The sequence below is a fragment of the Carcharodon carcharias genome, chromosome 1, assembly GCF_017639515.1.
Source record: "Carcharodon carcharias isolate sCarCar2 chromosome 1, sCarCar2.pri, whole genome shotgun sequence".
Classification (NCBI taxonomy): Eukaryota; Metazoa; Chordata; class Chondrichthyes; order Lamniformes; family Lamnidae; genus Carcharodon; species Carcharodon carcharias.
The window spans coordinates 45,765,335-45,778,645 of NC_054467.1; the positions used below are offsets into that span (position 1 = coordinate 45,765,335).

At 45.8% G+C, this 13,311-nt stretch overlaps 2 protein-coding genes across 6 annotated transcripts in view; one reads left to right on the forward strand and one right to left on the reverse strand.

The window, feature by feature from the left end:
• Positions 1 to 6,474, forward strand: part of LOC121283949 (sulfate transporter-like) — a 73,155-nt gene extending 66,681 nt beyond the window's left edge. The window contains exon 7 of the mRNA XM_041198765.1: positions 6,464 to 6,474. Coding sequence (XP_041054699.1) covers positions 6,464 to 6,474 — 11 coding nt within the window. The remainder of the gene's footprint in view (positions 1 to 6,463) is intronic.
• idua (alpha-L-iduronidase) overlaps positions 1 to 13,311 on the reverse strand; it is a 325,106-nt gene that overhangs the window by 286,160 nt on the left and 25,635 nt on the right. The window lies entirely within an intron of this gene.

The following is a 13,311-nucleotide window of genomic DNA, read 5'->3' on the forward strand; positions in this document are numbered from 1 at the left end:
GTGTCTCCCAATCAGCTGTCCACACTTGTGTCAAACAAGTCACAAACGCTCTGTTCAGATGTGCATTGACCTTCATCCACTACCACTGGGACGAGGCCAGCCAGACACAGCGAGCCAGAGGCTTTGCGACCATTGCTGGCTTACCCCGTGTCCAAGGTGTAACAGACTGCACACATGTGGCCATCAAGGCAACAGCAGGTGAGCCCAGTGCCTTTGTCAACAGGAAGGGATTCCACTCCATGGACGTGCAAATTGTGTGCGATCACAAGCTGTAGATTCTGCAAGTCTACGCAAGGTACCCAGGCAGCTCCCAAGACGCCTACATCCTCAGACACTCGCAGGTTCTGGGGCTCTTCAGTGCTCCAGCCTGGCTGGATGGATGGCTGCTGGGTGACCAGGGCTATCCCCTCAGAAGGTGGCTCATGACGCTTCTTCACCATCCAAGAACAGAAGCTGAGCAGCGCTACAATAGAAGTCACGCCTCCACAAGGGCTGTGGTGGAGAGAGCCATCGGTCTTCTCAAAATGCACTTCCGATGCCTGGACCGTTTTAGGGGCGCACTCCAGTACCCCCCAGATCAAGTGTCGCTGATAGTGGTTGCATGCTGCGCCCTCCACAATCTTGCGCTGCAAAGGGGGGACACTGTGGACGAGGAAGATGTAGACGGAGTGGCTGCGGCTGAACACGATGAGTCCAGCAATGAGTCTGAGGATAAGCAAGCACAGGGAAATGCTGAAGGGGCAGACGCTGACCCAGACATGCTCCAGGGAGGCAGGGACACCCAGGACACTCTAATCCAAAGAACCTTCAGCTAGCACAGCACATGTGGACCTCCAACAAAAGCCTGGGCTGCAGCCTCCATACTGAGACATTAGTGCCAAACCTGTCAGGATAGGAGCATTGACAATGGGCCAGTCAAAAAATGTCAATGACACAAATCACTCATAACATCTCAGGAATCCATCCACCTGCCCAAGAAAAGAGGCACCCCCAGCCATGTTGGACGATCTTAATTTAATGCTTTCACAAAAGTCTCTTAACATAACACAAATAAAATGGTGTCACATTGCAAACATAATCAGAAGGAACTCATATGGGGGCCAACAAAAAACTATCAGTGATGAACCCAGGGTGTACCTAAGGTGTCTTAATTTTACGTTTGCGGGTGCTACGTCTTTGCGATGCCCTCTCGCTGGCACTGGCATCTGAGACAGCCTGCTCTCTCTGCTGTCCTGTTGGCCTCGATGACCTTGGCAGACGTCTTCTGGCCCGTGGAACCTGTGCTTGCCCCACCTGGGAGGGAGCTGCCAGTTCCGCAGCTGGCATCTCCCAGTCATCGCAGCCTCACTGGGTGCCGCAGTCACTGGCAGAGGAGCTGCCGGCCTCATCCGGAGCACCCTGATAGGCGCCAGCAGAGACAACAGGCAGCTGCTCCACTGACGTGAGGTCTGTTCAGCCTTCCCTGCTCACCGTAGATGAATGGGCACTGAGGTGGGAGAGATGGTGCCCAAACCACCGCCCACACGAGCACTGACCACCTGAGGCCAATGCCGCTATGAGGGATTGCAGGTCCGAGCGCAACCCCAGGAACCCCTGTCACTGGAGCTGCCTCTCCATGAGAGTCGCCACTCTCTTCATGGAGGAAGTATGAGGCTCAATGCATTGGCTACGGTCCACACTGACTCCTCCACCACTGACACCAAGCCAAGCATAGCCTCACATATCTCCACCAGATGGTCCCACACACTCAGCCGCATCTCATGAGTTGGCTGCATCGCGGACGACTCCAGAGGCTCATCATCAGCCACGGATTGAGCATGTGCCTGGGCCCCTTCATTCCTCTGGCTGCTGGCGCCATGGGCACTCTCTGTCTCTGCCAGCTCCTCCAGCGACTGTGAAGTGCCCTCACCATTGTGCCCCAGGACACTAGCCAAAGATCTGATGCTCACTGAGGTGCCAGTATCTGCACTGGTGCCTGCCTGGCAGAGATGGTGTGACGCTGGTGATATTGACACTTCATGGCCCTCGGGTATCAGAGGGGTCCCCTGCTGCTCCGGGTCTCGGCCCTGTGCCGTTGATGCTGAAAGGAAGAGCAAAGAAATTCGATCAGTTAGCGTGCGGAAAATATCAATGTACATGCCTGTCCCCTGGATCATCATATGCTCATCATTCCACACGCAATGGGCAAGCTATGTCGGTAATGTTACTCAGCAATCAGCGCTGCCATGGCTGCTGGGAGACTACTGGTGACATGAGTGCTGGCCACACATACCTGCCCGTGGAACCCCAGCCTCTCGGGCTCTGGTGGACCTGGGCGCATGGCGCCTCTCCAGCTTGAGGACATCCTGCTCGAAGCAGCTAAGCAGCACCACCTGGGCTGGCCCACCGCCAGTCCTCGCTGGCCCACCACCAGTCCTCACCAGCTCAGCGGTGTTGTAAGAATTCTTCTCCTGGAAATGAGAAAAGAGCATTGATAAGTGATACTTGTACAGTGATTCTCCTCGGGGATTGCCTACCCCAAGCCCAGTTGGCCATTGCAGGGGTCCAATGCATTCTTACCCCGCTGCTGCCGAACACACTCACAAATTTGCCAGGTATGTCCACATGCTGCCTTCATCACACTTGGGAGGACACAGTTTAACCTGCCTTAGCAAGGAAGCGCAATGACATGGATCGCAGAGGGCAGCAGATCGACCTGTCCCACGCCGCCTTGAAGACCCTCTCCCGCTATGTCATCACCCTGACTTCGACATGTCCTGGAGTTCGAGCACTGCGCCTGGGTGCAGATCCTCCAAGTTGCCCCCACCACAGTCATGTGGGTCTCAATCCGCCACATGCTGTGGGTGCAGAACCCATCTCATCACCACCTTCTCAGGCTGACCAACGCAGAGGGAATATCTGATGGACCACCCAGCTAAAGACACATGCCATCAATGACTCATTGCATTCAGGCCAGTCAGACATGGGTGGGGCGCCAGGAGGGGGAAAAGCTGACATGATGGGTGAAATGAACGATGTCAACATGCTACTCACCCTTCCTGTGCGCAGCAGACTGGGTCCATGAACGCAGCAGACTGGGTCCATGAACACAGCACCAAGTTTTAGGAGCTCATGACCTCCGCTACCTCCTCCCACGCACGGTTAGTCAATTGGGGTGGCCCCCTCCTCCTGCCCTTGGAGACGAGCACCTCCCACCGTGCTGCCACTTCCTCGAGGAGGGCAGCAAGGCATTTGTCTGGAAAACGGGGCGCACATGGATCACCCACCCTACCCTCCTGCATGGCCAGCCTGGATATGGACTTGGCCCCGACCTCTGGCCATGTAAAGCAGCCTTGGATCAGCTGCAGCTTGGCCTTTAAAGAGGCCGCAGGGTCACCACTGGACCAGGCGGCGATTGCTGATCCGCCACCGTCCACCCACTCCCGCTGTCCCTGGGAGCCTTAAATGGCCCACTCGCATAAAATGGCGGCGATCGGGTCCGCAACTGCCCACGCTCGCTCCAGCCTGACATGGGGAAAATTCTCCCCCATTGTACCTAAATCCTACATAATTGACAATGTGCTAAATAAAGATTTATGATCAAATACTGATTCAAATAAAATGCATTTGTCAGCTTGTGTTTTAAGCATGCTATAACCTTGAATAGACATTGATCAATGCTGCTAGGCAGTTATCATTTCTAAGCAAGAAAGCTGGATTCAAAAAAGTACGGCCAGAATTTTTATCTGGTCAGGCAGGCGCATGCCCAACCCGAGCGAGCATAAAATGGCGCGCGATGACATCAGGCAAGCATCCCAACATCATTGCGCACTAGCGTGATGTTTCAGTCAGTGGGCACATACGGGAATCGGCAGCACACCCGCTGACAATTAACAGGCCTATTAAGGCCATTAAGGTACCAATTAAGTGTAATTTTTCGCTGCCTGTCCAACCTTAATGGTGTTGTTACTGGACTAGTATTCCAAAGACCTGGGGTAATGCTTTTGGGACCTGAGTTTGAATCCCACCATAGCAGATGGTGAAATTTGAATTCAATAAAAACCTGGGGCAGAATCTTCTGGGCGGCATGCTTTGGTGTGGGGGGTGGGGGGGGGGGGGGGGGGGGGGGGGGGGGGGGGGGGGAGGAGAGACATGCCAACACGTAAAATGGTGTGCGGAGACATCAGGAGTGCATCATTCAGCTCTTCAGTTCAGCAGGTGCACACCGGAGTCAGCTGTGCGCCCACCGAACTATCAAAGACCCATTAAGGCCACTTATCAACTAATTGAACTGATTGTCTGGGCTTTGTTTATTTTTGTTTGGGGGAGGCAGTGGCATAATGGTATTATCACTGAACAGGCGACCTTCGCATTTCTAATGAAACCTCATCCACAGGCTGGATGAGGTTTCATGAAGGCTTTGTAAATTAAATTAAAAATTTTATTAAAATACATAAACATGGCCCAGCTCATGTGACACCGTCGCATGAGGGGACATGTTGGAGTAATTTTTCTTTTTCACAATGTTTTATTCTTAAATTAATCTCCCTGAGGCAGCTCTGTGCTCTATCCCGTGCATGCACGAAAGAGCGCAGGCCCTGACTCTCCCTCCTCCCCCTGCTCACACAGGTAATTGGCCCACCCATGTAAAATAGTGGCACACAGCCAATCTTGGGCAGTGGTCAGCTGCGTGTCCGCTCCCGCCCAACTGGGAGAAAATTCTCCCCCTGGAATTAAAAGTCTGATAATGATCACAAAACCATTGTCGATTGTCATAAAAACTCATCTGGTTCACTAATGTCCTTTCAGGAAGAAAATCTGCCGCCCTTACCTGGTCCGGCCTACGTGTGTACCAGACCCACAACAATGTGGTTGACTCTTAGATGCCCTTTGAACAAGGGCAATTAGGGATGGGCAATAAATGCTGGCCTGACCAGCAACGCCCACATCCCATGAACGAATAAATAGTCTCAATATCTTTTATTAAATCCACATTAACAGCCATCTCCCACTTTTCATCCCTTCCACTAATGGTCTTCCTATATAAGTTAATGGTGTTAGCGGGTGTTTATTGTTGAGTCTTTTCTGTTTCAAACACTCATGTGAACTACTCCTAAGATCAAAACAAAAAAACTGTGGATGCTGGAAATCCAAAACAAAAAATAAAAAATACCTGGAAAAACTCAGCATGTCTGTCCTTGGTTTGCTGCATTGTTCTACTGAAGCTCAACGCAAACTGGAGGAACAGCACCTCATCTTCCGACTAGGCACTTTACAGCCTTCCGGACTGAATATTGAGTTCAACAATTTTAGATCTTAAACTCCCTCCTCCATCCCCACCCCCTTTCCATATCTTCCCCCTCCTCCTTGTTTTTTCCAATAATTTATATAGATTTTTCTTTTCCCACCTATTTCCATTATTTTTCATGTATTCCACCGATCATTTATCTATATCTTTTATGCCCTTTTAGTCTTATTTCACCCCACCCCCACTAGAGCTACCTTGCTTGCCCTGCTATCCATTCTTAATTAGCACATTCTTTTAGATAATAACATCACCTTCAACACCTCTTTGTTCTTTTGCCTGTGACATCTTTTGGTTATCTCCTTCTATCACTGCTTGCTTGTCCCAACAACCACCCCCTACCCCCCCCAAACCCTTAAATCAGCTTAAATTTCACCCCTCTCCTATTTTTACTTAGTTCTGTTGAAGGGTCATGAGGACTCGAAACGTCAACTGTACTCTTCTCCGCCGATGCTGCCAGACCAGCTGAGTTTTTCCAGGTTTTTATTTACTCCTAAGATCATGTTGCCCAAGCAGGTAATGTCATAAGTTCACATATTTCAAACAACCCCTTCTGTGCATTCTAAGCCATTAAATAAAAAAAAATGCAATTTCAACCTATAATTCTTTGGCTTTTTTTGCCTGGTTCAGGGTTCTTGTATTTATTCTGTGTTTCAGAAAACCAGGTTTTACTAAAAGATACAGAAGCAAATATGCCCTCAGCTCCCCAAGGCAATCATGCTTAAACAGGACAGGAAATGTCCCTGAAATTAATTTGTATGGAGGATGGTGAATTGTCATATGACATTTGATGTTAATCTGCTTGATTTAAATCTTTGAATGTGACCATTTTAAGCTGGTTAAAGTTAAAATTGCATCCACTACTTTGGCAAGTAGAAACTGCATTCCCTTGCCTGCATCACTCTCTGAGCAAATTGAGCTGCTTCAAGCTCTGCCTCTCATAATTTTCCAACAGGATGGGCCAGCTCTTTGCACTGACAAGTGTTGGAGAAATGCTTTCTTTTAATCTTCTTTGTAGGTGTCTTCAGCACCAGTGTGGTTCTCTAGATGATTTTAGTTTATAAGGGCTCACTGAATGAATGTTTTCTGTTCAAAAATGACTAACTGCACCACTTCTCTGGGACATAAATCTGGGTAAGATTTGTTTCTACTGAATTTACTCTTTGATTTTACTTCTAGGATATTTGTAAAGTAAAAAAAAGTAACAACATTTTTATTAATCCAGTTTGCAGCTTGGTTGCAAACAGATCATCAAGATTTTAACTGGAGATATTTTTGTTGCAAATTGCAGTGAAAATTTATAATTAAGTTGATGTACAAAAAAAAAGAAATCCAACAAAACCATCAAATTCAACACTGCTGCTGCCGGTGTCTTTCTAAAGGCAGATCTGCTCCTGATCAGACCCTATGTCTGCCAACATTAGCTCTAAAAAATGTTTAAAGAGCATAACATGTGGGCAATCATCCCAAATTGATGAACTACGGATTCCAGCCACTTTAAAGAGTGGCTCAACAAGGTCATTATTAGAGGAGCATATTGTGTACCATAACTTCCGGATGCCAACCAGCTCCCAAGAAGGGAGGGAAGAAAGCCTTAAAGAAACCGGTAGCAAAGGGCGGCAAGAAGCGGCGAAGGTCGAGGAAGGAGAGTTACGCCATCTACATCTACAAAGCGATGAAGCAGGTTCACCCCGACACCGGCATCTCCTCCAAGGCCATGAGCATCATGAACTCGTTCGTGAGCGATATTTTCGAGCGCATCGCGGGTGAGGCTTCCCACCTGGCCCATTACAACAAGCGCAGCTCCCAGGAGATCCAGACAACCGTGCGCCTGCTGCTGCCCGGGGAACTGGCCAAGCACACCGTGTCGGAGGGGACAAAGGCGGTGACCAAGTACACCAGCTCCAAGTAAAACCCCGGAACTGACTGAAAAACACATTCAAAACTTCCAGATGCCACAGTAACTTGCGCATATGCACACACCAGCAGTTGCAGATCCTTTCCCACCTTAATAGCGGCGAATATCTCAGTGTTTGCCACTACTGGGGTCATAAATTCCAGGTCATAAATACGCTAATGAAGCTTGGGATAAAGAGAGTCACATAGAACACAGATGATTCCTAAAACACTTCAAAAGCCACGCCCATGCTCCACTGTCAAGCTTGAGCTCACATTCAGTTTTCAGACAAACTATTAAAGAAAACCAATAAGGACCAAAAACAGTCAAGGGACAAGACAAAGTTATTACAAAATTTATTTCTAATAACACAGAAAACTAAAATTGTCTTTTTTGAAGATGTTTGCTTTTGCCCTTCATAATTTTCTTTGATTTTCTCTGCTATCAAATTACCCTGCAAAATCAGTGATTCTTGTTGGAGTACAGTTGAAAAGTGGTAGCAACCCTCCAGTATCTCGGCCAAGTGCTTATTCTTCACATGAGCTTGACAGGAATATTTGAATGTTTGAGGTAAGATCATCACAGCCAATGCAGATATCCACTGAACACCCTATTTTCTAGCAGAAATTACAGTTATCAGACAGATCAGGCTGATTTTTCACAACGCACTCTGGGGGTTAATGAAGCTAATTGTACCAGCAGATAGGCTAACTCAGAACAGCAGTTGGATCTGGAACCTTTCTGCTCTGTATCACTTGCATTGGCAAAGTTCAAAAATAAAGTTTTATAGTAGTACAAACAATCTATAAATTGTAGGTACACTGGCAGTTAAATAGGACATTTTTTAAAATTAATGAAACCATTAATATTGCTGAAAAAAGAGACATGTCAAAGATTTTCATCTTGCACTCATCAGGACACTTCACAAGAATACTAATAAAAAGGAGAAAACAACAATTTATACTGTATGAGAAGAGATGTCTGATTGGTTTACATGGGTTCTGATTGGTAGAGAAGTTGCCATGCATCAGTGATGGTGCCTGACAGTTAACTGCCATGCATTGTCAGAAATTTAAACCAGGTAGCTTGATCCTGATCGGTCAAGGCATTTCCTTGAGGAATGAGTCAGCGAATGGCTGTCACTTATTTTGTTTAACTGAGACAGGCGTAATATTCTTTCATGTTCTTTCTGTCTGCAAAGAACAGGGTCCTGTCTGTTAATATATGTAGCTTACAGTACATGCAAATGTGCCACACTGCAAGCCCAACTGACAATCTTAAATTGATTGTCAACATAATTCTTAATCTGAGGATTATTTAACAAATGCTGTCCAATCATGGAATCACATTTAATGTTGGACACCGCGTTTAAGGGACAGCCATTTGCTGAGTCATTCCTCAGGTCAATGCCTTGGCCAATCAGGGTCAAGCTGCCTGGGTTAAATTTCAAACAATGCCTGGCAGTTAACTATCAGTCACCAACAAAGGTGCATTCTCCATGGCAATGCCTCTACCAATCAGGGTCCACTTGCTTACTAATGAGCACTCTCTTCACATAGGCCAGGATTTTTTCTACGGCGGGGGGGCTGGGGGCTAGTGGGTGGGGGCAATCGGCTCCGCACCGCCATTTTACGCGGGTGGGCCAATTAAGACCCATTTAGCGTAATATGCAACCAGTAGCGCTCAGCGCTGCCTCTGCAGGCAGGGGGAGGAGGGCAGGTCGGGGCCAGCGTGCGAAAGAGTGTAGCCTCAGGGAGATTGAATGGATATTAAAACAATTTTAAAAATGATTTAAAAATGTATTCAAATATGAACGCTCATGTCACTGTGTCACATGAGTTGGGACATGTTTTTAAATTTATGACAATTTATTTATATATTTGATAAAAGCTTCAGGAAACCTCACCCCGCTCATGGATGAGGTTTGCCAAAAAACTTTAAGGCCACTTGGGCTTTTCGCCTGCCTGCCAACCTTAAGGTTGGATGGGCTAAGTTTGCAAATGCCTCAATTAATTTCTTAATGGCCTTAATTGGCTGTTTACATTTCAGCGGGCGCACAGCTAACTCGGTGCGCACCTGCCGAATGAAACATCATGATGGTGCGCGATGATGTTGGGACACACGCCCAACGTCATCAAGCATCATTTTATGCATCGGCGTATCAGGCCCGCTCCCACATGCCGACGGAAAAATCCCACCCATATGGTATAAATGGTTGTTTTCCCCTTATATTGGTATTCTTGTTCTGATGAGAGTAAGATGAAAAGCTTTGACATGTCTTTTTTCAGCAATACTCAAGTTCTGTACTACAAAAGTACTATTTAAAACCATTAATGTTATTTTTGAATGCTGAAGTAACATTGTATAAAATACTGAAAAAATATAAATCTGAAATGTTGGAGATAGATGGAATATAAAAGATCATATAAATATCAGTTTACTACATATTTTCTTTATTATATATGCTAGGCACCCTCAGTAAACATGTGCTTCCTCCATGACAATGCAAGGGGGCTAAGAGTCTCACCAATGTGTGCATTACAACCAAAAATAAGGGGCAGAATCTTGCCCTTGTCAGGCGGGCTCAGCGGTGGTGGGCAGGAGCAGTCAGGAAGCTGACCACTGCCTACAATCGAGGCTGGAAGGCGATTTCACACTGGCGGGCCAATAAAGGTCCGCCCAGCATGAAGCGCGAGTGGCGGTGGGGGAGTACGAGCAGGGCGAGCGCAAACTTCGCAAATGTGCGCGAGGGCACACTTCATAATCTCCCGAAGGCACAGTGCTACCTCAGGGAGATGAAGCATTTCCAAAAAATAATAAAGAAATAAATAATGTCAAGTGACTCTGTCATATGAGCAGGGACATGTTATTAATTAAATTTTTCATTTTATTTTAATTTGTTTTAGGAAACCTCAGCCTGCCCATGGATGAGGTTTCCTAAAAAGTGCAAAGGCCACTTGGCCTTTTCGCCTGCCCGCCAACCGCAAGGCGCACACCTGCCAAACGAAATATCTTGCAAATGCGTGTTGAGGTTGGGATGCTCGCACAACATCCACGCGCTTCATTTTACGCTCGAACAGGTCAGGCACGTGCTCACCTGCCAAGGTTAAAATTTTGCCCAAGGTATTCTGCAAAAGTCAGACTCTAAAATATACTTATGCATGTGGTTGAACCCACAAGTGTATAAGGTTTCTCATATTGAGGTTATAATTGGTCTCCCACATGGTCTCCCACATGATCTTGTGATGGAGGAGATAACAGACAGCACCTATACATTCCTCTTACCTATACTGGCCCTATGGAAATATTTCCACATAAAAAACAAAACATCACAAGCCAACTACTTATGTTGCTTGTTGTCTGTTTCCAAACGTTCAACACATACGTCAGCCATTTCTCCTCAAAGATCACACAGGCTGGCCATTGTTCCAACCTTCCAAGAGAACAAAGGCATGTGCAAGTCATGTGAAGGTACAAAAAACTTTCTTTTAATTCACATTTGGTTACGCAAAAATAAAGGGCTGAATGACAACTTTTAAATAAAATGCGCAAAACATAAGAACTAGGAGCAAGAGTAGGCAATTCAGCCCCTCGATCCTGCCCTGCCATTCAACACAATTATGGCTGATTTCATTTCGGCCTCAATTCCAATTTCTCGCCCTCTCCCCATAACCTTTCAACCCGTTACTAATTAAAAATCTGTCTATCTCCTCTTTAAATTTATTCTGCATCCCAGCATCCACTGCACTCTGAGGTAGTGAATTCCACAGATTCACAACCTTTTGAGAAAAGTAATTCCTTCTCATCTCTGATTTAAATCTGACACCCCTTAGCCTAGAACTACGGCCTTTCATGCTAGAATGCCTCACAAGGGGAAACATCCGCTCTACCTCTACCTTGTCTAACCCCTTTAGCATCTTATATACCTCAATTAGATCTCCTTTCATCCTTCTAAATTCTAGCCAGTACAGGCCTAAACTGCTCAATCTCTCCTCATAAAGACAAGCCCCGCATCTCTGGAATCAATCTAGTGAACCTCCTCTGAACTGCCTCCAATGCAACTACATCCTTCCTCAAGTAAAGGGACCAAAACTGTGAGCAATACTCCAGGTACGGTCTCACCAATGCCTTGTACAGTTGCAACAACACTTCCCTATTTTTATACTCTTTTCCTTTAGCAACAGATGCCAAAATTGAATCTGCCTTCCTTATTACCTGCTGTCCCTGCACACTAGCTTTCAGTGATTCACGCACAAGGACACCCAGATCCCTCTGCACTGAAGCATTCTGAAGTTTCTCTCCATTTAAATAATAAGTTTCCTTTTATTCTTCTGACCAAAATGGATAACCTCACACTTATCCATGTTAAACTCTATCTGCCAAATTTTGGCCCATTAACCTAACCTGTCCATATCCATTTGTAAATGTCTTATTTCTTCATTGCAACTTACTTTCCCACCTATTTTGGTGTCATCTGCAAATTTAGCCATAATACCTTCTATCCCTGAATCCAAGTCATTAACATAGATTGTAAATAGTTGGGACCCAAGGATCGAACCCTGCGGCACCCCACTAGTTACAGCTTGCCATCCAGAAAAAGACCCATTTATTCCGACTCTCTGCTTTCTGTTGGTTAGCCAATCATCTATCTAAGCTAATATATTACCTCTAACTCTGTGTGATCTTATCTTGTGTATTAATCTTTTGTGCGGCACCTTATCAAATGCCTTCTGGAAGTCCAGATATACTACATCTACAGGATCCCCATTACCCGCTTTGCTTGTCACATCCTCAAAGAACTCTAGCAAATTAGTCAAACACGATTTACTCTTCATAAAACCATGCTGACTCTGATGGGTTGCATTTTGACTTTCCAAAAGCCCCATTACTACTTCCTTAATAACAACTTTGGACTTGTGAATAAGCAATCAATAATGACAATAAAGGGCAGCACAATGGCGCTGTGGTTAGCACTGCTGCCTCACAGCTCCAGGGACCTGGGTTCAATTCTGACCTCAGCTGTCTGTCTGTGTGGAGTTTGCATGTTCGCCCTGCATGGATGTCTGCATGGGTTTCCGCCGGGTGCTCCGGTTTCCTCCCACCGTCCAAAGATGTGCTGGTTAGGTGGATTGGCTATGGTAAATTGTTCCCCAGTGTGTGTGTCTGACTGTGTGCCCTGTGATGGGCTGGCGTCCTATCCTGGGCGTACCCTGCCTAGTGCCCATTGCCTGTAGGGATAGGCTCTGACTCCCCACAGCCCTGAATTGGATGAAGTGGTTCTGGAAAAAGTGAGTGAGCAATGGCGATAAATTAGATTACATTAATTACTACAAAGCATAATAGCTAATTAGTTAGAAATAGTTTTATAAAATAATGGAAAAATTGTTACCAGAATCAGTCAGCGAAGTCAGATGATGATCAGTCAAGATCTTGTTCTACAAGATGGGAGAATTGGATAGTGCTAATTTCTTTTCCCTTCATGAGTACCTCTGAGTCTTGTCCAATTACTTCTAGCATCAAGTTATTTGATACAATTAACAGATGCATTTACCAGTATTCTTGGAACTTCTGAATGAACATTTTTAACTACAATGAACCAGCCACCTCAAAAGGGGTTTTTTTGTTAGCTCCTTTACTCTTGGAGCTTAGAAGCAAATCTTTATTTTCGTAATGTGTGTAAAATGTACTTTGAATACCAAAGTAGAAACTCTGTTTAAAATCATTTTGCGTTTGGTGCTAAATTCTCACTGTTCACAACTTGAAGTCGAAGAACAGGTTTGTTGGCTCAGTTCCAATAGCTTTGGAAGCAAATTTGAACTTTTATGGATGAATTTTGATTGGATGGATCTCCTGGCCAATATTGATCCTTCAACACTACTGAAACAGATTATTTTGTCATTATCACGTTGCTGTTCATTGGAGCATTCTGTTCACAAAATTAGCTGCCACGTTTCTCACATTACAACAGTGACTAGACTCAACAAGTACATCATTAGCTGTAAATCACTGAGGATGTCCTAAGGTCATGAAAAGCACAGTATAAATGCAAGTCTTTCTTTCTTCTTTGCCTGCAGTGAAGAATTTTGTGCAATGGTGGCTGGTATGGTAGAAAATGGTAAGTGGACGTTTT